Raw genomic sequence first — 25,296 nt, forward strand, 5'->3', positions numbered from 1 at the left:
TGATTCTCCTGGGAATTCTGCAGGAATCACACACACAATCCCACCAGGAATGATTCTCCTGGGAATTCTGCAGGAATCACACACACAATCCCACCAGGAATGATTCTCCTGGGGAATTCTGCAGGAATCACACGAGAATCCCACCAGGAATGATTCTCCTGGGGAGCACTGCAGGAATCACATACACAATCCCACCAGGAATGATTCTCCTGGGGAATTCTGCAGGAATCACACACACAATCCCACCAGGAATGATTCTCCTGGGAATTCAGCAGGAATCACACACACAATCCCACCAGGAATGATTCTCCTGGGAATTCTGCAGGAATCACACACACAATCCCACCAGGAATGATTCTCCTGGGGAGCACTGCAGGAATCACACGAGAATCCCACCAAAAATGATTCTCCTGGGAATTCTGCAGGAATCACACGAGAATCCCACCAGGAATGATTCTCCTGGGAATTCTGCAGGAATCACACACACAATCCCACCAGGAATGATTCTCCTGGGAATTCAGCAGGAATCACACACACAATCCCACCAGGAATGATTCTCCTGGCGAGCACCTCCAGACCCCAAGAGATGGGAAACCCCTTCCCGCTCCCAACCCATCAGCACAAGCCAGAGAGGAGCAGATGACCTAAATCCAACTCGAGACACGGACACACGGATGGATGGACACACAGACAGCCCCTGGAAAGGGAAATGTAAGGAAATCTGGAAGTGCTGAGAGCCCCCCGGTTCCCCCCCGGCTCCCCCGGGGTACCCACGGCTCGCGGTGCCGCTGCCTCTCGCAGCCGCCTCTCCCGCCTTGTTTTCCAAGCTGTTTCCATGGCCCCGGCTGACCCCAGCGCTGGGGCTGAGCTGCTCGCTCCTGTCCTCATTTAGCCCGGAGAAAAGCCGGAATGACGGCGATGCTGAGGGAGCTGAGCTCATTTACGCTGTGGGAAGCTCGGCGCTGCTTTACTCCAGTCCCAGGAGCACTTTTGGGGACACCCATGATCACAACCCTCTCTGGGCAGCGCTGGAGCAACCATTCCACCCCTTTTTCCTTCTCCTTTGGGGTGTGATGAGCCGGTCAAATGTGACATTGTCCCACTCCCAGCTCCTGCACCGACATCCCACCGGTACCGGGGCCTTCCGAGGGAGATGGAGGATTTTTTCCAAGGTGGAAGAAGGATTTGTTCCCACCTCCAACTGCCTCGTTTCCTCCAGGAAAAGTATTTTCCTTTTGGAAGGGATGGTTGAGGTGGGATGTTGGGGGTCAGGAGGGTTGGGGAATGGATGCTCAGGGTGGGAATGCTCAGCAGTGGGGATGTTTGGGGTTGGGGTGTTTGGGGTGAGGGTTTTTGGGATCAGGAACGCTCAGCAAGGGGATGTTGGGAGCAGGAATGCTTGGGGAGGGCTTGGGGTTGGGATGTTTGGAGGGGGGATGCTCAGAGTGAAGATGTTTGGGGTCAGGACACAGGGCAGGGACACTCAGGGCAGGGACAGAGAAGGGACACTCAGAGCAGGGACACTCAGGGCAGGGACAGAGCAGGGACACAGAGCAGGGACATTGAGGACAGGCACATGCAGGACAGGGACACTCAGAGCAGGCACAGAGCAGGGACACTGGGAGTGGGACACTCAGAGCAGGGACACTCAGGACAGGGACACAGCAGGGACACTCAGAGCAGAGACATTTGGGGCAGGCACAGAGCAGGGACACTCAGGACAGGGACACTCAGAGCAGGGACAGAGAAGGGACACTCAGGACAGGGACACTCAGGACAGGGACACTCAGGACAGGAACAGAGCAGGGACACTCAGGACAAAGACACTCAGGACAGGGACACTCAGGACAGGAACAGAGCAGGGACACTGAGGACAGGGACACTCAGGACAGGGACAGAGCAGGGACACTCAGGACAGGGACACTCAGAGCAGGGACACTCAGGACAGGGACAGAGCAGGGACACTCAGGGCAGGGACAGAGCAGGGACACTCAGGACAGGGACACTCAGGACAGGAACAGAGCAGGGACACTCAGGACAGGGACACTCAGGACAGGGACAGAGCAGGGACACTCAGGACAGGGACACTCAGAGATGCTCAGCACTGCAGACATCCCCCAGCAGATTCTCCCAGCAGATTCTCCCAGGGGATTCTCCCAGGGGATTCTCCCAGTGGATTCTCCCAGCGGATTCTCCCAGCAGAGCAGATTTTGGGAAGATTCTCCCAGCGGATTCTCCCAGCAGAGCGGATTTTGGGAAGCTGGGTACTGCAGCCAACCCTCAGCGTGTGTCCCCAGCAGCGGCACAGAGCCCAGCCAGGAGCCGCCAGCTGCCCAGGGCACGGGGAAACGCTTGGCACAGCTGGGACACTCAGGGCAGGGACACAGAGCAGGGACACTCAGGACAGGGACACTCAGGACAGGGACACTCAGGGATGCTCAGCACTGCAGACAGCCCCCAGCTCCCAGCAGCCGCTCCCAGCAGATTCTCCCAGAGGATTCTCCCAGGGGATTCTCCCAGCGGATGCTCCCAGCAGAGCGGATTTTGGGAAGCTGGGTACTGCAGCCAACCCTCAGCGTGTGTCCCCAGCAGCGGCACAGAGCCCAGCCAGGAGCCAGCAGCTGCCCAGGGCACGGGGAAACGCTTGGCACAGCTCGGAGCCGCGTCAGGCTCCCGGCTCCGGGCGGACAGCGAGGGAGCCGAGCTCTTGAAAGGGAAAAGGAGGAGGAAAAAAAAGCCAACAAAAGCCGACGGGGCTATTTTTGTTTCTTGAAGCGGTTTTTTTTCCCTAAACACAGCTGGCTCCTCTCGTGCCGGCTCCCAGATTGGCAAGGCTGAATCACCGCGCCTGCTCCGGGCCTGGGGAAGGGAAAGGAGGGATGGAGAGGAAGGGGAAGAGGAAGGGGAGAAAGGGAAGAGGAAGGGGAGGAGGCAGAGGAAAGGGAAGAGGGAAGTGGAAGGAGAATAAGGGGAAGGAGATGAAGGGAAAGGAGAAAGGCAAGGTGAAGGGAAAGAAGGGGAGAAGAGGATAGGGAAGGAGAAGGAGGGAATGAAGAGAAATGGGGAGAAAGGAAAAAGGGAAGGAAAGAGAAGAAGAAATGGGAGAAAGAGGATGGGAAAGGAGGGAAAGTGGGGATAGGAAAGGAAAATGAGGATGGGGAGGAAGGGAAAAAAGGGGAAGAACGGGAAAGGGGCAAGGAGGAAGGCGACAGGGGCAGGGAAGGAAGAGGACCCACATGGAAAGGAAGTGGAAGCACATGGGCTCTGCTCTGGGGCCTCTCCTCACCTCTCACCCAGCCCAGCTCCATTTCCCATCCCCTCCAGCCCAATTTCCCAGCTCTGATGCCAGCATTCCCCACAGGAGCAGGCTGTGTCCCCTCCTGGCCACTCCCAGCAGGGACATGTCCACCCCACCTTTGCACTTTTCAGGGGGGAAAAGGCACATTTTGAGGAGCAAGGAGGAAAGGTTTTCCACACCCCGCTTTTCAAGGCTTTACCCCGCACGATTTGAACAGAGGAGGAGCCCCTGCAGCCTCCTGCTCCTCAGGTACCAGTCAGGGATGTGTCACCCATGGGTGCTCAGCCCCACTCCAGCTCTCCCCCATCCCCTCATACCTGGGGGATGCTGCCGTGCCCACCCTCCCCAGCACGTGGGGTTCCTCACGCTGCTGCAGAACCCGAAATTCTGCAGAGGAGGAGGAGGAAGAGGAGGAGGAGAGGAACCGTGTGTGCCGCCGCCCTCCCACAAGCACGGGCAAGTCGGCGGCGCCACGGCCGGCGGGCAGGAGCCGGGAGATGAGTGGGAAAACTCTGGGAGCCGCCCCTGCCAAACCCGGAGCTGGTTTTACCACCACGACCCGTGTTCCCGTGGGGGAAAAACACCTCGTGGCAGGTGGGAGAAGCGACCCCTTTGGATGAAATCGCTGGAGCAAAGCTGGAGCAAAGCGCACGGGGAGGAAAACGCGTTGGCAGCGCGGATATTGGCTCGGCATCAGCGCCGTACAAAGAAATCCCTTTTTCTACCCAAAAAATTCCGAGCTCTCCCGTTATCCCACTGCTTCCCTGGGGGCTGGGGCTGCTGAGTCAGCACCGGCGCTGCTGAATCACCGGAGCCACCTCAGCCCATGAGCTCAGCGCGGGGGTTTGGCACTGCCGGGCCCCCGGGGATCTCCTGCCAACATTTTGGGGTCTCATTTTGATTTTTCACAGCCATCCCCAAAACCGCACCGATTGGCATCGCTTTCGATCCAATGCTACACGAAAACAACCGATAAAGGGTGAGGAAAGCGGGGAACTGGGTGATGTTTTAGCGCCGGGTCCTCTCCAAAAACACCTCACCACGGAGCACCCACGGCCGCCACCCGCATCCTCCGCAGGAAAAACAGAAACGGGAACGGTGAAAGAACAGAAAAAACAGAAAAAAAAAAGAGTCTGATTTGGCCTTTTTGTTTTCCTTCCCCTCCTCGCTGGGGTCGGCAGCGCCACGGGGGGAAAGAGCCAGCGCCGCATCCGGCTTCCCCGGTCCCGGTGATGGGGGTGATGATTGCCCGGTGACACGGGGGGTGATGATTGCCCGGTCCCGGTGATGGGGGTGATGATTCCCCGGTCCCGGTGACACGGGAGGTGATGATTCCCCGGTGATGATTCCCTGGTGATGATTCCCCGGTCCCGGTGATGGGGGTGATGATTCCCCGGTCCCGGTGACACGGGGGGTGACGATTCCCCGGTCCCGGTGATGATTCCCTGGTGATGATTCCCCGGTCCCGGTGATGGGGGTGATGATTCCCCGGTCCCGGTGACACAGGGGGTGATGATTTCCCGGTCCCGGTGATGATTTCCCGGTGATGATTCCCCGGTCCCGGTGACGAGGGTGATGATTCCCTGGTCCCAGTGACACGGGGGGTGATGATTCCCCAGTCCCAGTGATGATTCCCCGGTCCCGGTGATGATTCCCCGGTCCCAGTGACACAGGGGGTGATGATTCCCCAGTCCCGGTGATGATTTCCCGGTGATGATTCCCCGGTCCCGGTGATGATTTCCCGGTGATGATTCCCCGGTCCCGGTGGGTGATGACTCACGGGGAAGGAGCGGGGGAAGCGGCGCGTGCACGGGGCCGTCGTGTTTGTAAACCTAAAAAAAGCCGAGTGCGGGCAGGCAGCGTGATCCGGAGAGCCCGGTGTGATCACATTGTGATCCGGAGAGCCCGGTGTGATCCCGGTGTGATCACATTGTGATCCGGAGAGCCCGGTGTGATCCCGGTGTGATCCTGGTGTGATCACATTGTGATCCGGAGAGCCCGGTGTGATCCCAGTGTGATCCCGGTGTGATCCCGGTGTGATCCCAGTGTGATCCCGGTGTGATCACATTGTGATCCGGAGAGCCCGGTGTGATCCCGGTGTGATCCAGAGAGCCCGGTGTGATCCCGGTGTGATTCCGGTGTGATCCCGGTGTGATCCCGGTGTGATCACATTGTGATCCAGAGAGCCCGGTGTGATCCCAGTGTGATCCGGAGAGCCCGGTGTGATCCCGGTGTGATCCCGGTGTGATCCCGGTGTGATGCCGGTGGGATGCCGGTGGGATCCTGGTGTGATCCTGGTGTGATCCGGAGAGCAGGTGCTGTGATCCCGGTGTGATCCTGCTGTGAGCCTGGTGTGAGCCCGGTGTGATCCCGGTGTGAGCCCGGTGTGATCCAGAGAGCCCGGTGTGATCCTGGTGTGAGCCCGGTGTGATCCCGGTGTGATCCCAGTGTGATCCCGAGGGCAGACAGGCTGTTCCCAGTGTGATCCCAGTGTGATCCCAGCGTGATCCCAGTGTGATCCAGAGGGCACGCAGGCTGTTCCCAGTGTGATCCCAGTGTGATCCCAGTGTCATCCAGAGGGCAGATGGGCTGTTCCCAGTGTGATCCCAGTGTGATCCCAGTGTCATCCAGAGGGCAGATGGGCTGTTCCCAGTGTGATCCCAGTGCGATCCCAGTGTGATCCCGAGGGCACACAGGCTGTTCCCAGTGTGATCCCAGTGTGATCCCAGTGTGATCCCGAGGGCAGACGGGCTGTTCCCAGTGTGATCCCAGTGCGATCCCAGTGTGATCCAGAGGGCAGACAGGCTGTTCCCAGTGTGATCCCAGTGTGATCCCGAGGGCACACAGGCTCTTCCCAGTGTGATCCCAGTGTGATCCCGAGGGCACACAGGCTGTTCCCAGTGTGATCCCAGTGTGATCCCAGTGTGATCCCGAGGGCAGACGGGCTGTTCCCAGTGTGATCCCAGTGTGATCCCGAGGGCAGACAGGCTCTTCCCAGTGTGTTCCCAGTGTGCCAGCAGCGCGTTCCCAGTCTGCTCCAACACCAGGGAGATGTTTTTTCCTGCATGGAGACACCAGGCACGGCTTGGAGAAGCCGGCACTGCCACCAGGGCTGGTACAGCCACGCCGTTAATTAAGTGCCAGGGCTTTAATTGCAACGGCGTTAATTGGTGCGGATTTAGGGGCCTGAGCTTTAACTGCAGTGGCTTCAACGCAAGGCCTGAAGTGCAGAGGCTTTAATTGCGACACCATCGGCTTCCTCAGAGGCTCGGGATCTTCAGAGCCCCTCACTCCTCCTCCTCCAGCTCCCCATTCCCTGCTCCATCCCAGCACAACTCGCTCCAATCCGTGTTTTTTTTTTCTTTAAACAGCATTTTCATGGCTCAGGGTGGTTTGGAATTTATTTTTTTTCCCCTCATTTGGCTGAGATGGGAACTGCAGCCTCAGGAGCTCGTGGTCCCCAGCTCCCCCCTTCGACAGCAAAATCTCATTTAATCAAAAGATGCGGTGACTGGATGTGCAGAAGCACTTCTCTCTTTTTTTTTTTCCCTCTTAAGAACTGCCATTTTAGCTGTAGCAAACAAACACGCTGCATTGTCCCCGCGACACGGCTCCCTCCGACAGCCCTGCCTGCGAATCCCAGGCCACCCTGGCGCCCAGGAAAAGGGGATTTTGGCCCCAGGACAGAGGAGAAAATTGGGGCTGAGCTGGGTTTGCGGGGCTGGCAGCGGTGTGGCGGGCAGATGTGGAGCGGGGACGGAGCTGATCGCAGCTGTTTCACCTCCAGCCTCTTCCCGTTTCATTTCATCTCCCCTTGGATGCCGGCCCGGGGAGCGGCGGGGGGATAAATAAAAAAAGCTCTTTCATCCTCAGAAATGGTCTGGCACCCTTCTCCACAGAGCTCAAAGCACCGAGATTAAAGCGCTGGCAGAGGAGGGAGCAGGGGGATGTCCCCAGGAGGGATCTGGGGGCATCTCTCTCATCCCCACCCGCACTGGGGACAGCCAGGGGACGGGGACAGGGGCTTTTGGCGCTGGCCCCTTCGTGACATCCCCTTGAGAGGACTCCCCGAGCACACGTGGAGCAAGGAACAGGACTGGGGACACCAATGGCATGGGAAGGGACAGGGGACACCAATGGCAGGGGAAGGGACTGGGGACACCAATGGCATGGGAATGGGGACACCAATGGCATGGGAATGGGGACACCAATGGCAGGGGAATGGGGACACCAATGGCAGGGGAATGGGGACACCAATGGCAGGGGAATGGGGACAGGGGAGCCCTGTCCATGAAGGGAAGGGATTGGGGACACCAATGGTAGGGGAAGGGACTGGGGACACCAATGGCAGGGGAACGGGGACAGGGGACACCAATGGCAGGGGAATGGGGACTGGGGACACCAATGGCATGGGAATGGGGACACCAATGGCAGGGGAATGGGGACACCAATGGCAGGGGAAGGGACTGGGGACACCAATGGCAGGGGAAGGGACTGGGGACACCAATGACAGGGGAATGGGGACACCAATGGCATGGGAATGGGGACAGGGGAGCCCTGTCCACACAGGGAAGGGACTGGGGACACCAGTGGCAGGGGAATGGGGACAGGGGACACCAATGCATGGCAATGGGGACAAGGGAAGGGATTAGGAATGCCAGAGCTGCAGAAACAGGGAGCAGGGACCCACACGTGCACAGGTGGGGGACAAGGGACACTCTGACACAGGGATGGGGACACACACACAAACAGGACCAGGGATCCTGATGGAGCAGGGAGAGGGACTGGGAAAGTGCCACAGAGAACCCCAGTGCTATGGGGACAGGGACACACAGTGCCACAGGGACAGGGGACACACGGGCAGGGGACAGAGCACGCCGATGTCACACGGATGGGGAGCAGGGATCCCAGCACACACCAGCAAAGGACTCTGATAACGTGGGGAGGGAGACTGGGAACACTGGTACGTGCAGGAAGGAGTCTGAATATCCCAACGGCATGGAGACAGGGACCAGGCACCCCAGCACATGCAGATGGCACTGGGGACCCCGTGAGGACGAGAATTGGGGACTGCAGCACGTGCCAGAAGGGGATTGGGGACCTCGATGCCATGGGGACAAGAATTGGGGACTGCAGCACATGCAGAACCAGGAGCAAGAACCCCGGTGCCATGGGGACAGGGACTGGGGATTTCAGCACACGCTGAAAATGGACTGGGGACCCCAGTGCCATGGGGACAGCTCACTCCCAGTGTGCCAGCACCAGGGACACCCCAGCGAGGGATTTTTGGGACACAGACCCAAAGCACAACCATGTGTCCCAGAGCCATCGTGCCACCACTTTGCCACCTCCATTCCCAGTTGGGCCAGCAAAGCTCCTCAAAGGAAAGGCCAAAATTCTGGGCAAACACACTTCCCCAGATCCCACCTTCGGAGCCACCTTCCCCCTTAATTACCTGCGAAAATGAGTCCATGTCGGGCAATCGGAAACACAAACCTCCTCGCAGCTAACGAGGTGCCAAAGGCCAAGAGCGGGGCTCGTTTATGGGCCCACCGTAACAACCTGCGAGGACTCTGCTCCCAGCCCTTCCCAGCATGATGCAACCCCGGGATCGCTCACCGACCTCATCCCGCCTGGGAACCGACAGCATTCCGGGTCGGAACCGACAGCATCCCGGCTGGGAACCGACAGCATTCCGGGTCGGAACCGACAGCATCCCAGCTCGGAACCCACAGCATCCCGGCTGGGAACCGACCTCATCCCGGCTCGGAACCGACCTCATCCCGGCTCGGAACCGACAGCATTCCGGGTCGGAACCGACCACATCCCGGCTCGGAACCGACAGCATTCCGGGTCGGAACCGACCTCATCCCGGCTGGGAACCGACCTCATTCCGGGTCGGAACCGACCTCATCCCGGCTGGGAACCGACAGCATTCCGGGTCGGAACCGACCTCATCCCGGCTCGGAACCGACCTCATCCCGGCTCGGAACCGACCTCATCCCGGCTCGGAACCGACAGCATTCCAGGTCGGAACCGACCTCATCCTCCCGACTCAGAGCCGGCCGCATCCCGGCTCGGAACCGACCGAATCCCAGCTCGGAACCCACCACATCCCAGCTGGGAACCCACCGCATCCCGGCTCGGAACCGACAGCATCCCGGCTCGGAACCGACCACATCCCGGCTCGGAACCGACCTCATCCCCACTCGGAACCGACCTCATCCCGGCTGGGAACCGACAGCATCCCGGCTCGGAACCGACCGAATCCCGGCTCGGAACCGACCACATCCCGGCTGGGAACCGACAGCATCCCGGCTCGGAACCGACCACATCCCGGCTCAGAACCCACCGCATCCCGGCTCAGAACCCACCGCATCCCGGCTCAGAACCCACCGCCCCGGCACCTGCCACGGGCTCTTAATAAGATTTCTGATTATTTTTTTTTTCCGCACGGCATCCGCCGCTCCGGAGGCAGCTCCGGCGTTGGCGGCCGCATCCAAAAGCATCCCCATCCCTGCGAAAACACGTGCAGCCAAAAGCCGCTCACCGCCGACTCCAAACTTCGCACCGGCCGCACGATTATTTTTATTTTTATGGCATCGCCGTGACCTCGGCGACGTCCCCTGGAAGCCACCAACACCCGCAGCCGCTCGGGTGCCAAAAGTGCCAAAACCGCGCCGCTCTTGGCGATGGGGATAACCAAAATAATGAGACCCCCACCTTGAGGAGGAGCTGGTTTGTTTTTTTTTTTTGTGGGTGGAAAAGCGGGGGGAGCCCGAGCCGGACCCCCCGGTCCTTCGTCACACCGAGGGATGACAGCTGCCACCGGTGACGTCACGGTGACGTCACGGCGGGGAGCCTCATCGCCCTTGTTGGCATCACCCCTGAGCTCAGCACATTTTGGGGGCCGGCGGGGGATGGGTTTATAGAAATAATGGTTAATAAAGGCGAGGGGAACACGGAGGAATAGCGGTGTGGGGTGAAGGGGGGCGCACCTTACGGTTTGTGGCCGTCCCACCCCTACCTAACACCACCCCCCCACACACCTTCCCCTCCCCCCCCACTCCCCACGACGCGATGCCGGAGGGAAAGGAAAGGGATAAAAGAAGGAAAAACAGCCCCAAAACGGGGGCGGGGGCGCGGGGCCCTCCCCAGGCCCCGCCGCTTTGTCCTCGCGGCCCCGCGGGGCCGACAGCACCGCGGGTGGGGGGGGGGGGGGGAGGCGGCCTTTAACCTCCCCCGCAGCGCCCCGCAAAGCCGGGGCTCCATCGGGGTTTTTTGGGGGTGACGAGGGGTGCACAAGGAGTGTTTTTTGTGGGGAAGGGGTGCGCTTACCTGGCCGCTGCCCCCGCGCTGCCCCCGCAGCCCCCGCCGGCCCCGCACGGCGCCGGCCCTCAGGAGGAAGCCATCTTGTCTCCCTCTCCTCCGCGCTCCCTCACCGCCGCCCCGCTGCAGCCGGGGGGGGGAATGAGCGCCGCATCCCTGCTCCCCCCCTCTCCTCCTCCTCCTCCTCCTCTTCTTCTTGCCCTCCTTCCTCCTCCTCCTCCTCCTCCTCCTTCTTCTTCCTCCTCCTCCTCCTTCCTCCTCCTCCTCCTTTTCCCCCCACGCGCAGCCCCCCCCCCCTTCCCCACGCAGTGGCACCGCCCGCTCGTTCCCTGCGCTGCGCAGGAGCGGGACCATGAGGGGGACACGGGGGGGGACACGGGGGGGACATGAGGGGGACACTGAGGGGACATGAGGGGGACACTGAGGGGACATGAGGGGGGACATGAAGGGGACACGGGGGGGGACACTGAGGGGACATGAAGGGGACACAAGGGGGACACTGAGGGGACATGAGGGGGACACGGGGGACACTGAGGGGACATGAGGGGGGACATGAGGGGGGACAGAAGGGACACGAGGGGGACACAGAGAGGACATGAGGGGGACACGGGGGGGGACACTGAGGGGACATGAGGGGAACACGGGGGGGACACTGAGGGGACACGGGGGACATAGAAGGGACACGGGGGGGACATGAGGGGAACATGAGGGGACATGAGGGGGGACACGGGGGGACATGAGGGGGACACGGAGGGGACACAAGGGGGACACAGAAGGGACACGGGGGGGACATGAGGGGGGACACGGGGGGGGATGAGGGGGACACTGAGGGGACATTTGGGGGACACGGGGGGAGATACTGAGGGGGACACTGAGGGGACATGAGGGGGACACGGAGGGGACATGAAGGGGACACAAGGGGGACACAGAAGGGACACGGCGGGGACACAGAGAGGACACAGAAGGGACACGAGGGGGACACGAGGGGGACACAGAAGGGACACGGGGGGGACATGAGGGGGACACAGAAGGGACACGGGGGGACACAGAAGGGACACGAGGGGGACACAGAAGGGACACGAGGGGGACACAGAGGGGATATGAGGGGGAACACATCGGAACACGGAGGGGACACAGAGAGGACACAGAAGGGACACGGAGGGGACACATGGGAACACGGAGGGGACACAGAGAGGACACAGAAGGGACACGGAGGGGACACAAGGGGGACACGAGTGGGGTGCAGCCGCAGCACAGAGCACACAATGGGGACACGGGCAGGGACACACACGCGCCACCCCAAAATTGGGGTGACAGGACCCCCAAACCCCTCTCGTTGTGTCATTGTCCCCCCAGAAAACCGAGACATCGGCCCACACGGGCGGTGGCAGCCGCCAAAAACCCCGAGATCAGCCCCAAAATGTCCTTTACAGCCCCTCCCTCCAACATTTCCCTGCCATCAAACCCCCGGCCAACTCGGAATTTTTCATCCGAGTAATTAATTTAATTCGGGTATATTAATTTGGTCGGGTTAATTTGGGAATATTGATCATTTGGGTTGGGGGACACCATTAATTTGGGGACGTCGCTAATTTGGGGTCCTGAATTCATTAATTTGGGGACATCAGGCATTTAAATAACATTTAAATAACATTTAAATAACATTTAAATAACATTTAAATAACATTTAAATCCTCCAACAGCACTCGCGTTGTCCGATTGCCCCTTCTTCCCCAAAATCTGCTGAAGAAAGGGGAGGATGCGGGAGTTTTCCCGTGGGAATCGGACGGTGAAAGGGTTAAAAAGTGGGGCTGGATCCTTGAAAAAGTCCAGGAATTCAGCTCCAGTTTTTCCAAACCCTGTTGGAGCTGAGTGATGATTTTTGGGAGAGAGAGAGAAATAAAAAAAGGGGGAGCAAGGAAAGCCAATTTCCCCCCGAAACTTCTCCGAGTTCGGATTTGACGCTCCTGGAAAGAGCTCAAACCCATTCTCAGCTAAATCACCGGCAAAAGGGCTACAAACTCCAAATTCCCAAAGGTTTCCAAGGAAAATCCGCTTTCCAAAGGGATCCGAGGAGCCGTGAAATGCCCACTGGGCTGGACAAAGCCGGGTCCAGGTGGAAGAGCAAGCACAGAGCCGAGATTCCCAATCCCTGCCGCATTCCCAGGAGAAATATTCCCTTTTTTTTCCTTCCCGAAAAAGCCCGGGACCCGAGCAACGCGAATCCCACGGGGATAAACAGGATCAGCCGGGCCGGGAATTGTTTTTTCCCCGAATTTCCAGCCTGGCGCGGCTCTGCCAGGCGAGAATTCCCTGAAAAAATCACTGGGGATTGAATTCCTCCAGCCTCCTCTTCCCTCCCGTCCTCCTCCTCCTCTCCAGCATCCATCGGATTTACTCCGGAGCCCTTTGAGCTGCTCAGATCGCAGCCAAAACTGGGAATATTTTCATTTTCCAGGCACGAGGAATCCCCTCGGATTACCCCGGTGACATCCTGCAGGTGCCACCAACACGAGCCAAACCCCGGCCTGTCCTTCATCCCATCCATCATCCCCCTGCTTTTAATTTTTTTGGACACGTTTTGGGGCGATTTCACGCTGGAAGAGGAAAAAAAAATTAAAATAATAATAATAATAATAATTAAAAAATCCCACCTCAACCCTCCAGGGAAAACCTCGGAGATGGACAAATTTAGTAACTTTTATTAGTAATGCTTTAAATGAGATTAACCCTAATCGGCCCCGAGCCTGGCTGCCAAATTCACTTAGGGGCTCTCGTTTTGAGCATGAACGGGAATTTTCGAGCGTCGGGAATTCCCCAGGGACACCCAGGGACACCCAGGGACACCCAGGGACACCTTGAGCTGTGCCACGTCCCATCCCCGCCACCCAAAAAAGCGTTTTTGGGGGTCTGCTGGGCCCGTTCCTGCTGGGAATGGGGTTTTTTGTGGGGTCTGAGCCTGTTCCTGCTGGGAATGGGGTTTTTTGTGAGGCCGTTCCTGATGGGAATTGGGTTTTTTGTGAGCCCGTTCCTGCTGGGAATGGGGTTTTTTTGTGGGGTCTCTTTAGGGTTTGTTCCCAAAGCTGAGGGGGACAGCTCGGAGCATCCTTCCCTCGCTCGGGGCCGACACCGGCGGCTCCCGGTGCGGAGCGCGTTCCGCGCTAATGAGCGGCTTCCCGAGACCTTGATTAGTTATGCAAATGATGGGGAAAGACACCCAGAGCCGCCTGGGAAGTGTCTGACAGAGCCACGCCAGGGGAGCAGAGCTAAACCTTGACCTCTGAGATCTTCATCCTCCTCCTCCTCCTCCTCGCGGGTGGGGACACGGCAGGAGATCAGCCCCAGGGGGACAGCAGGAGCTCCAGGCGGGGCAGAGCCGGCTCTCCCGGCCTGCCCGAGCTGGAGGAACTGGTGGAACTGGTGCTGGGAAGGGGCTGCGGCTGCCAAAGCTCCCCGGGAGAGCCGCGGGGCCGTGGGAACAGCGGCAGAGCCCGGCCCGGCTCACCGGCACCAGCCCGGTTCGGGGGAACCCAACCCCGCAGAATCCTCAAAAATCATCTTTTCCCTTCATATCCTGCCTGGAAAAGCGCTGGGACAAACCCCGACCGTCGGATTTCAGTTTTCACCGGCGTTTTGCCAAGGGGAAAGTCCTTGCCTTGCCTCGCCAAGCCACCTGTGCCAGCGTTCCCAGCATCCCATCCCAAATCCCACCCCAAATCCCAAATCCCACCCCAAATCCCATCCCAAATCCCAAATCCCAAATCCCATCCCAAGGAAAATCCCCCTGGATCCAACCCAGAGGCGCACGGCAGCCGCTCAACCCCCGACACCACAAAATAAAAAAAGGCAAATCAGCGCCGATGGGGGATTTTTTTTTGGGGGTGGAAACACCAAAACTCGACGCCGAGCAGATTTTTCTCCCTCCCACATTGGAGCCCCCCCATTTGGAGCAGCCCCCCCGTTTTTTCCCTGGATTTTGCGTGGGCACAAAATGCCAGATCCCGGTTCCAACCACCCCGGCCGGTAAAACCAGCCGTGCCGAAGGAAGGAAGGCGTTGGAATTTATTTTTTTTTTGGGTGAAGAGAATGCCGCAACTTGTCAGCCCCGAGATGCCCCCCTCGGGCACGGCTCTGCCTTCCCCTTCCTCGCCACCCCCTTCTTTTTGGGGGAACCGACCCCCACCCTTCCCAGGACGGCACCCGGGTGGGTTTTGGTGCGGGGTTTTGCTCTTTCACGCCAAGAAATTCCAAGGAATTCGGTTTAAAGGTGGGTTTTGTTCCGCCCGTCCCGCGGCGCTGTTTTGGGGGATGCCCCAGGGATTTTTTTGGGGGTGTTTAAGGCGTCGAGGCGGCCTTTAAGGCAGCAGAAAGTCCCATTTCCCACGGAAATACCCTTAAAAAACCAAACCCATCCACCAAACCGAGGAGGGGCTTTCCCTGCCCACCCCTCCGGGTCGCGGTGACGCTCAAAGGGGTCACCCCGAGGTTTGGGGATCAGAGGGGGGTTCGGGTGGGTTTGGGGGAGCTGCGGGGGGGTCGCTCACCTCCCTGTGGATCCCCTCGTTCCTCTCCATCTCCATCCCGGGGGGGGACAGCGTTAGATTTGGGGGCTCCCCCCGGCCGGGGGGGCGGCTGGCCCGGGCTGGCGGAGCCCCCTGCCCGGCCACGGGGACATCCCGGGGTCACCGTGTCCCCCTCCCTGGGGACAGCGCGGGGCTTCTGCGGGGACAGAGCCGCGAGTCAACCCCGACTTTGAATTTCCACTCCGCTTCCACCCCAGGGGGGGGCGGCCCCGCTGTCTCCCCACCCCTCTTTTCCCCCGAGCCTCCCCCTCCCAAAACCGGGGCGCTGCCTCCCCCTTTTTTAATCCCACCCCTTATTTCTCCCAACCCCATTTTCCTCTTCTTTCCCCCCCCCAACCCGCGCGGCTTCGCACAAACTTCACAACTTCAGCCGCGCACCGGCAACTTTCCACCTCCCCCGCTCCCCGCTCCCCAAATTTAGATAGAAAAGAGCGTTTACCGGCAAAGAAAAATAGGAAATAAACGGTCCTGCTCCTCCTCCTCGGACCCGGGGGGCTGCGGGGGGCTCGGCGCGGGGCTGAGCGCTCTCCCGGCGGCGGGGGGACCCCGGTGGGAGGCTCGGGATGTCGCCGGTACCCCCGAGGGGACCCGCGGAGCTGCCTCGCGTTCGCTGCCGCTGCTGCTGCTCTGCTGCTTCCTTTGTTCTGCAGCGCCCGCTCGGGGGGACCCGCCGGGCGGCCGGGGGGCTCCGGCACAGCGCCCGCAGCCGCCCCCCGAGCTCGGGGAGAACGGGGAGGGGGCGCCCCGGGCCCGCAGGGGGGTTCGGGGGAAGCGGGGAGAACGGGGGTGTGCGGGTTTTGTTGTTGTACGGTGGCGGCGGGGGGTTGTTTTGGGGTTGTTGTTGTTGTAGGGTGGTTGTTTTGGGGTTGTTGTTGTAGGGTGGTTGTTTTGGGGTCGTTTTGGGGTTGTTGTTGTTGTAGGGTGGTTGTTTTGGGGTTGTTGTTGTTATAGGGTGGTTGTTTTGGGGTCGTTTTGGGGTTGTTGTTGTTGTAGGGTGGCGGCGGGGGGTTGTTTTGGGGTTGTTGTTGTTGTAGGGTGGTTGTTTTGGGGTTGTTTTGGGGTTGTTGTTGTTGTAGGGTGGTTGTTTTGGGGTTGTTGTTGTTGTAGGGTGGATGTTTTGGGGTTGTTGTTGTAGGGTGGTTGTTTTGGGGTTGTTTTGGGGTTGTTGTTGTTGTAGGGTGGATGTTTTGGGGTTGTTTTTGTTGTAGGGTGGCGGAGGGTTGGGTTTGGGGGATTGAAGGGGAGGGGGTCGCGCCGCCCCTGTTGGTTTTGTAGGGGCAGCAGCTGTGGGTGCTCTGGTGTTGTTTTTGTAGGGTCGTTGTGGGGTCTCGCTCTGTGTTGTTGTAGGGTCTCGGGGGAAAATCCCAGGGGGTGGCAGCCCGGGAAAATCCCGGCTCCTGTACCCCCCATATCCTGCTCCTCAGCCCCCCAAATCCCCCTGCCCCATATCCCCCACAAATCCCCCTGCCCCACATCCCCCACAAATCCCCCATATCCTGATCCACAGCCCCCCAAATCCCCCTGCCCCATATCCCCCACAAATCCCCCATATCCTGCTCCTCAGCCCCCCAAATCCCCCTGCCCCACATCCCCCCCAAATCCCCCTACCCCACATCCCCCAAATCCCCCTGCCCCATATCCTGCTCCACAGCCCCCCAAATCCCCCTGCCCCATATCCCCCACAAATCCCCCTGCCCCATATCCTGCTCCTCAGCCCCCCAAATCCCCCTGCCCCACCCCATATCCCCCCCAGAGCCCCCCAAATCCCCCCCCCGCCTCCTGTGGGGCAGCTGCCCCACCTGTGTTTATTTAGGGTCTCACACGCCCCCCAGCCCCGCTGTAGGCCGAGCTCCACCCCCCACCCCCTTTCAGGTGCCAAATCCCCTTGGTTTGCCCCCAAATCCAGCCCAGCCCAGCCCCAGGGCACTGCCCCGTCCCCCCTCCGCCACAACACCCCAAAACCGGGGGAGCAATGTCCCCCCGTGTCCCCCCGTGTCCCCCCGACCCCGCACAGCCCCTCCAGACACAGCTCCGCAGTGATTTGATCTTAATTTAAAGGGGAAAAAAAAATTAAATACAAAATAACAAAACACGGGGGTTGGGGCGTCACCTAAAAACGGGGATTTTCCATCGGAATTCAACCAGAGCGGGAAATCCAGCCCAGGGAGCGTCCCCAGCTGGGGGTCCCGGAAGATGGGGAGGGGGTCACGGCAAGGACCTGGTCCCCTGAGCACGGGGAGCCCCCCAAAATTCCTCCCAGGGCTCAGGATCTGCCTCAAATCCAGCGCTGGCCCGGGACAGCCGGGCTGAGGGGACCTGGACGTGTCCCCTGTCCTCGGCTCGGGGTCCTCAGGCGGACGCTGCCCCTTCCCCGGCTCCCAGAGGGTCGGGATGTGACGGGAAAGCCTCGGCACGAAGGGAGGTGACAAAGGCCTCCACCTGCAAGGACAGCCTGGCTGAGGGGTGGCACTGGGGTGGCACTGGAGTGACACTGGGATGCACTGGGATGGTACTGGAGTGACACTGGGGTGGCACTGGGGTGGTGCTGGGATGGCACCAGGATGGCACCGGGATGCACTGGGATACACTGGGATGCACTGGGGATGACACTGGGATGCACTGGGGGTGGCACTGGAGTGGCACTGGGATGCACTGGGGTGGCACTGGGATACACTGGGATGCACTGGGATGGCACCGGGAGGGACTGGGATGGCACCAGGATGGCACTGGGATACACTGGGAAGCACCAGGATGGCACCGGGAGGACACCGGATGGCACCGGGAGGACACCGGGAGGACACCGGGGGGACACCGGATGGCACCGGATGGCACCGGGGGGACACCGGGCTGTGCCACCCCACCTGTGCCACCCCACCTGTGCCATGAGCCCGCCCTGCACCGCCACGTCCTGCTCGAAGTCCTCGTCCACGTCCAGCACCAGGACGGGCGCTCTCCTCGCACCCTCAAAGTGAATCCTGCGGGAGGGAGGCGGGGAGGGCTGAGACCCCTCCCCAAATAAAAACCCACCCCCAAATAAACACCCCCAAAGCAGGGGGGGCGCCCCAAAGCCGGGCTGGCGCTCACTCCGTGCTCCTGTCCACCAGCCAGCGCTGGTGCTGCTCGTGGAGCTGCTGCAGGTAACTCAGCTGGATCTCACCTTCCTCGCTCCTCGCCCTGCGCCGCAGCCGCTCCAGGCACCTCTGGGGGACAACGGGAGGAGAACGGGACGCAGGGAAATGAGGGGTGGGCGGCACGGAAAGCACAAACCCAGGAGATGCCGCAGCCCCTTCTCCCCAAAACCCGCCCTGGAACACACGGCAAAACTCCCCCGCTATTCCCACGGGAGGAGAAGCTGACCCTGCTCCTCCAGAGCGGCGATTTGGGGCGAAACCCCAAAATTTCGGCAACTCCGCCGGGATCCAGGGGCACCCCGAGGCCTCCTGCACCCACCTGGGGGCTGGCGTGCAGGTAGAGGAAGCCGTGGAGGGCGGAGCGGGGCCCCAGGTGCCGCAGCAGAAAATCGTGCCAGTCCTGGTAAATGGCCCATTCCAGGGGCTGCAGGTGCCCGGCCTCAAAAAGGTTCTTGGCAAAAACGTACCTGGGGAGGGAGGCACAGAGAGGATCCGGCAGCTCTGTCACCCCCCTCGCCCAGGGGATTCACAGATATTTCTTTTACGGATTTTTTTTGGTACTGGCGAGGAGCTGCGGGTGGTTAAATTGAGGCGAAAATCCCTGATCCGAGCCCGGCATCACCCCAAGGGCTTCACGGACACAGCTGAGGATGAGGCAGCCCCCAAACCACCCCAAAATCCCATTCCTGCAATTCAGCATCGCTCTGGGGCATCCCTGGGGACCCCCAGCACCCAACACCACAAACGCAGCTCCCAGTCCCTCCCAGTCCCTCCCCACCCCTCGGCCCCTCTTTTCGGGGTGCTGGGTACCTGTCACTGAACACAGAGCGCTCAAAGACCCTCACGGGGTGGGGGGTCTCGGGGGGCCCCTCCTCCGGCGGCTCCAGCATCGCCTTCAGGCGGCTGATGCAGGAGAAGGTCTGGAAGGTGTAGGACCAGCGGGCTGGCTCCCGGTACATCATCCTCAGCAGGTTGGCGGAGCCCGCGGCCGCCTGCGGGGGCACGGAGGGGGATCAGGGGGTCCCGGGGGGCACGGAGGGGGATCAGGGGGTCCCGGGGGGCTCTGCTGGGGTCGGGGTGGGGCGGAATCGCCGTTACCTGAGCGGTGCCGGCGGCCGGCACCTTCCGCCACTGTGCCAGCGGCTCCGCCACCAGGTGCCACCGCGGGAAGGTGGCACCCAGCAGCCGCAGGAAGGTCGATTTCCCCACGGCTGCGGAGGGAGAGAGGGGTGAGCCTGGGGGTCCCCCAGGACTCTGGGAGTGTGGGGTGTCCCCCAGGGCTCTGGGAATGTGGGGGGTCCCCCAGGACTCCGGGAGTGTGGGGTGTCCCCCAGGGCTCTGGGAGTGTGGGGTGTCCCCCCCACCAAACCCCACAAACACGGGCTGAGCCTGGCTGTGGCTACCGGGGGAGCTCGGGGGGTCCCCGCTCCTGGGTGACCCCAATCCAACCCCCGGGAACACGGGGGGCAGTTCGGGGGGTCCCCGCTCCTGGGTGACCCCAATTCAGTCCCCGGGAACACGGGGGGCAGCTCGGGGGGTCCCCGCTCCTGGGTGACCCCAATTCAGCCCCCGGGAACACGGGGGGCAGCTCGGGGGGTCCCCGCTCCTGGGTGACCCCAATTCAGCCCCCGGGAACACGGGGGGCAGCTCGGGGGGTCCCCGCTCCTGGGTGACCCCAATCCAACCCCCGGGAGCGCGGGGTGAGCCCGGGTGTCCCTTTGTGTCCCCCCTCCCAACTCCACGTCGCTTTGGCGCCATCACGGCAGCGCTAATTAAGATAATCACAGGAATTAAGTCGCAGCCCGGGATGCTCCGGCCTGCGCCGCCCCCCCTTTTCCATCGCACCCCGAATCCTCCCGCGCCCCCCGGGTCCCCCCCGTACCGATGTTCCCCTCCAGGGCCAGGCTCAGGGTGGCCCCGCACCGCCCCATCCCGCCACCGCTTCCGCCTTTCCCGCGTCACATGCTAATGAGATGCTAATCAGCAGCGCGCGCCACCGCCCCGTGACGTCATCGCGCGGGAAGTGGGCGGGGGGAGAAGGAGGGGGGGCGGAAACAGCGGGGGGGGCGGAAAGGGGGGGGTGTTGGGGGAGATAATTTATAATAATTGGGTAATTTATGCAAATGAGCTGCTGTCCTCAGCTCGTCCGGGCAATGCGGGGGGCGGGGGCGAGAGGGTGGGGCACAAAAAGGGGGGTCGGGGGCACAAAAAGGGGGGTTGGGGGCACAAAAAGGGGGGTTGGGGTCACCAACATGGGCTCAGGGTGTTGTTGTGGGGTTGGGGTGACCGATACAGGCTCAGGGTGTTGTTTTGGGGTTGGGGTCACTCTCACGGGCTCAGGGTGTTGTTTTGGGGTTGGGGGCATCAAGGCCACCAGCAGGACGTGGCCACCAACATGAGGTCAGTGTCCCCCACCACCCCGAGTCCCCCCAGCCCCTCCCAGCCCCAGATCCCCCAGGACAGACACAGAGCTTGGAGAAAAGGCTTTTTAATGCACAGAGGGTGGTGGGGAGGAGCAGCGGGGTCCGAGGAGGAGCGGGACTCCCCGGCCTGGGCACGGGGGACCCCCAGGGGGCGGGGAGGGGGCTTAGAAGCATTTTCGGTGGACGATGGAAGGTCCGGCCTCGTCGTACTCGGGTTTGCTGATCCACATCTGCTGGAAGGTGGAGAGGGACGCCAGGATGGAGCCGCCGATCCACACCGAGTACTTGCGCTCCGGCGGGGCGATGATCTGCGGAGACACGAGCCCGTGGGGTCAACCCCCCAAAACCCAAACCGGGAGAGGGTCTGGGGGTCACGGTTTGGTCACCCAGCACCTACTTTGATCTTCATGGTGCTGGGAGCCAGAGCAGTGATCTCCTTCTGCATGCGGTCGGCGATGCCGGGGTACATGGTGGTGCCGCCCGACAGGACGTTGTTGGCGTAGAGATCCTTGCGGATGTCGATGTCGCACTTCATGATGGAGTTGTAGGTGGTCTCGTGGATCCCGGCCGACTCCATGCCTGGGGTGGGAGGGGGCTGTCACCTCCCTGTCCCCCTCCCCTGCCACCTCAGGGCTCCCCAAAAAAGCCACCTGTGGGTCTGTGCCACTGTTTGTGGTGCAAAGGGCTTGGGGAGCCCCGAAACGTCTCCGTGGGGCACCCATGGGAGCTGGAAAAGGGCCCAGTCCAAAGGGCCACTGTTTGCCCACTGCTGGGGATGGGGCAACAGCTCCCAGGGAGAGCTGGGGGTGGGCTCAGAGATGGAGGAGGGCTGGAACAGGGTCTGGGGGCGTTGGGGTGGGCTCAGAGATGGAGGAGGGCTGGAACAGGGTCTGGGGGCGTTGGGGTGGGCTCAGTGATGAAGGAGGGCTGGAACAGGGGGCGTTGGGGATGTTGGGGGTGTTGGGGGTGTTGGGCTGGGCTCACCGATGAAGGAGGGCTGGAACAGGGGGTGTTGGGGATGTTGGGGGTTTTGGGGGTGTTGGGCTGGGCTCACCGATGAAGGAGGGCTGGAACAGGGGGTGTTGGGGATGTTGGGGGTTTTGGGGTGGGCTCACCGATGAAGGAGGGCTGGAACAGGGTCTCGGGGCAGCGGAAGCGCTCGTTGCCGATGGTGATGACCTGCCCGTCGGGGAGCTCGTAGCTCTTCTCCAGCGAGGAGGAGGAGGCGGCCGTGGCCATCTCGTTCTCAAAGTCCAGGGCCACGTAGCACAGCTTCTCCTTGATGTCGCGCACGATTTCCCGCTCGGCTGCGGGACACGGCGGCGGGACAGGCTCAGCCCGGCGGCGGCGGCGGCACCGCGGCGGCACCGCGGCGTCCCCGGCCCCCCGCCGGCCCCCGCCGCCCCGTACCGGTGGTGACGAAGGAGTAGCCCCTCTCGGTGAGGATCTTCATGAGGTAGTCGGTGAGGTCGCGGCCGGCCAGGTCCAGGCGCATGATGGCGTGGGGCAGCGCGTAGCCCTCGTAGATGGGCACGTTGTGGGTGACGCCGTCCCCGGAGTCCAGGACGATGCCTGGGACAGGGGGAAGGTGAGAGGGGACACTCGGGGCTGCCGCGGTCCCCGTCACCGGCGGTCCCCGACTCACCGGTGGTGCGGCCGGAGGCGTAGAGGGACAGCACGGCTTGGATGGCCACGTACATGGCGGGGACGTTGAAGGTCTCGAACATGATCTGGGAGGGGAAAGGAGAGGGGCAGGGGGTGAGGGACGGGCACGGGGGGCACCAGCACAGCTCGCCCCAACCCCTGGGGCTGCTGGAAAACCACGTGGAAAAGCACGGGGATCGCCGCGGCGCGTGAAGGACGGGCGGAGGGTGGCACTGAGGAGGAGGAGGAGGAGGAGGATGGGGACCGCTGAACGCTCTGGGAAACGCGTGGGGCAATGGTGGCACAGAAATGTGAGTGACCGCGGCGCGTGGAAAATCCTGCAGATCCACGCACGGCAACTTCCCACCGGGATCTCTGCCCTTACCCTGCACCCCACAAATCCCCCAAAATCCCCCAGCCCTCCGAGGGTCCAGCCCCACCCGTGGGGGTCCTGTGGTGCCGTACCTGGGTCATCTTCTCCCGGTTGGCCTTGGGGTTGAGGGGTGCCTCGGTGAGCAGCGTCGGGTGCTCCTCGGGGGCCACGCGCAGCTCGTTGTAGAAGGAGTGGTGCCAGATCTACGGCAGGAATTGGGGACTCACCCCAAAGCCAAGGCAGGGCTGGCAGGCCCCGCTGCCCGCCCCAGGGAGGGTCTCACCTTCTCCATGTCATCCCAGTTGGTGATGATGCCGTGCTCGATGGGGTACTTGAGCGTGAGGATGCCCCTCTTGCTCTGCGCCTCGTCGCCCACGTAGCTGTCCTTCTGCCCCATGCCCACCATCACGCCCTAGCGCCGGCGACAGAGCCTCGTTAGCCGCGTTCCGGTGATCAGAGCGGGGCTGGGGCCACCCCCGGGTACCCACCTGGTGCCGGGGCCGCCCCACGATGGAGGGGAAGACGGCACGAGGGGCATCGTCGCCGGCAAAGCCGGCCTTGCAGAGGCCGGAGCCGTTGTCGCACACCAGGGCGGTGGTTTCCTCCTCGCACATGCTGGGGCCGGCGGCGCTCGGTGCTCGGGGGGACCTGGGGGAAGCTGCCGAGGGGGGGAGAGCGGCGTTAGGGAGCGGGAGGGGACGGGGTTTGTCCGGATTTGGGCTGGGAAGCGCTGGAATCCTCGGGGATGGGCGGCCCCGTAAAATCCTCTGCGGGCTGGGGATGGTGGGAGCCCGGCGTGGTGGTGGTGGTGATGCTCGTTCCCCTGTGGGTGCTGCTCCTCCATCCTCCTCCAGCCGCTGGCCAAAAGCGGTGCCAAAGCCTCCTGCCCGCGCTGGTGCCCCCCAAAAGCGGGCAGGGGGGTCCCAGGTGATGCTCTCTCATCCTCCTCTGTCTCAGCGGCCTTTTGCTGCTCTCACCTCACATCCACTCCCAAAAAACGGGGGGGAAAAAATTCCCAGGGGATGCCCCCTGTGCCAGAGGGCGAGCTCCTGAATCCAGAGGGAAACAGGCAAAACCTCGCAAAAAGCCAAAAAAAAAACCCCAAATCACAGAGATTTCTGCAAGAGCACAACCTGCTCTGGCCTCAGCCCAGCTCTCGTCACCTCCAGCGAGGTCACGCCGAGGTTGGCACCCCCAAACCCAGCTGGGGCCACCCCATCAAGGCTGGGGAACCCCAAAAACCCCCGCCCGGGGTGTTTTTCCTGTTCTCCGAGGAAGAAGAGAAGCAGGGCTGGGCAGGGCAGTACTCACCAGAGAGGCGAGAGCTCCTTTCCTCTGGGACCGAGCCCCGAAGTGCCGTGGGTATAAATACCAGCGAGCCCGAGGAACCTCAGAGGCGGATCCTCTCTAAACAAAGACCCTAAATAGGCTCAGTGATGGTGTGTTGGCCATATGGCCATATAAGGTGTTTTATTTCATTAAATTGACCTTGGGCTGGTGGTAGGAGCCGGCACGGTTAATTATTGTAGGGAAATGTATGGCAGGGATGCTCGGGAGCAACACTTGTGAGTCTGCTCCTTTTATGCTCCGATAAACAAGAGAGACACGAGTCCTTATAAGTGACAGGATGGGGAAAAGCAGGTGGAAATAACTCCTGGGGAGCCCGTGGAGAAATCCCATCCCGGGATTTTGGGGTTCTGCCCTGGGGACACCCCGGGATGGGGTTTTGGTGTGGCTGAGCCGCTGGAGATGCGCGGGGTTGGTGCAGCTCATCCTCCCGGCCTCGCTTTCCCCCTGCATCCCTGGAATCCGGCGCTTCTGGGATGCCTCTCCCTGTGCTTTTCTCTCTCTCTCCGCCCCCATTTTTTGGGTTTTTGGTATCCCAAAGCCCCTGGTGCCCCAAATCCTCGGCCTGAGCCGGGCCAGGGGTTGTGGGGTCCAAATCCCCACCCCACGCTGAGGGTGAGCCTGGTTCCGATCCCTCCTGGGCGGATTTTGGAGGTGGGATGAGCTCAGAGCCCCCAGGGGACAGGGTGGGCGCTGTCCCCGAGCCCCCCGGGGCCACCCCCGGCCCCGAGGCCGAGCCTCGGCAGCGGCAGCGGGGCCGCAGAGGCCCCGGCAGAGCCCAAGCAGCAGATCCCAAACTCCCGCTGCCTTTTTAAGGACAACCGGCCCTGGCCAGGGAGGCACCCGGGGGAGGCAGCAGAGATGGCCCGGAGTCACCCCCCGGAGCTAGGGGGGCTGGAGGGAAACTGAGGCACGGGTGTCCGGAGGGAAACTGAGGCACAGGGGCCCCAGGCCGATCCCGAGCTGTGCCCGGGGCAGGGACAGCCGGGCACTGGAGCAGTGACAAGGAGCTGCCACCAGCACAAGGGACCCAAAGGTGCCGGTGTCCCCTGTGGCTCCAGAGAGGGGACGGGATCTGTGCTGTCACCCCCCGGAGGACAGGGACAGGGTGTCCCCAGCACCACCAGTTCACAGCTCCAGTGTCCCCCAGGCTGGCTCTGTCCCATCG

General features: G+C 61.7%; 3 protein-coding genes across 5 annotated transcripts in view; all 3 read right to left on the bottom strand.

The window, feature by feature from the left end:
* Positions 1-10,843, bottom strand: part of TET3 (tet methylcytosine dioxygenase 3) — a 26,873-nt gene extending 16,030 nt beyond the window's left edge. For 2 of the 3 annotated variants that reach the window (XM_058859221.1, XM_058859219.1), the window contains exon 1: positions 10,637-10,843. The gene's annotated coding sequence lies outside the window, so the exon portion shown is untranslated. Of the gene's footprint in view, positions 1-9,848; positions 10,012-10,636 lie in introns of those variants that run through there. The other variant, XM_058859220.1, reaches the window with a different exon arrangement.
* On the bottom strand, positions 2,666-19,572 carry DGUOK (deoxyguanosine kinase). The gene is made up of 11 exons (XM_058859105.1): positions 19,440-19,572; positions 19,152-19,333; positions 18,661-18,808; positions 18,368-18,410; positions 18,086-18,185; positions 17,223-17,649; positions 15,698-15,928; positions 10,637-10,750; positions 5,079-5,130; positions 3,665-3,823; positions 2,666-2,706 (listed from the first exon to the last, which is right to left on the bottom strand). The coding sequence occupies exons 2-11, from the start codon at positions 19,301-19,303 to the stop codon at positions 2,666-2,668; spliced, it is 1,467 nt and encodes a 488-aa protein (XP_058715088.1). The 5' UTR covers positions 19,304-19,333; positions 19,440-19,572.
* A 1,235-nt stretch (positions 19,573-20,807) lies between these two features.
* ACTG2 (actin gamma 2, smooth muscle) lies at positions 20,808-24,229 on the bottom strand. The gene is made up of 9 exons (XM_058859093.1): positions 24,093-24,229; positions 23,270-23,439; positions 23,065-23,193; positions 22,874-22,984; positions 22,410-22,494; positions 22,175-22,336; positions 21,880-22,071; positions 21,162-21,343; positions 20,808-21,072 (listed from the first exon to the last, which is right to left on the bottom strand). The coding sequence occupies exons 2-9, from the start codon at positions 23,393-23,395 to the stop codon at positions 20,929-20,931; spliced, it is 1,131 nt and encodes a 376-aa protein (XP_058715076.1). The 5' UTR covers positions 23,396-23,439; positions 24,093-24,229; the 3' UTR covers positions 20,808-20,928.
* Between the last annotated feature and the right edge of the window lie 1,067 nt (positions 24,230-25,296).

Source organism: Poecile atricapillus, chromosome 29 (assembly GCF_030490865.1).
Source record: "Poecile atricapillus isolate bPoeAtr1 chromosome 29, bPoeAtr1.hap1, whole genome shotgun sequence".
In the NCBI taxonomy this organism is placed as follows: domain Eukaryota; kingdom Metazoa; phylum Chordata; class Aves; order Passeriformes; family Paridae; genus Poecile; species Poecile atricapillus.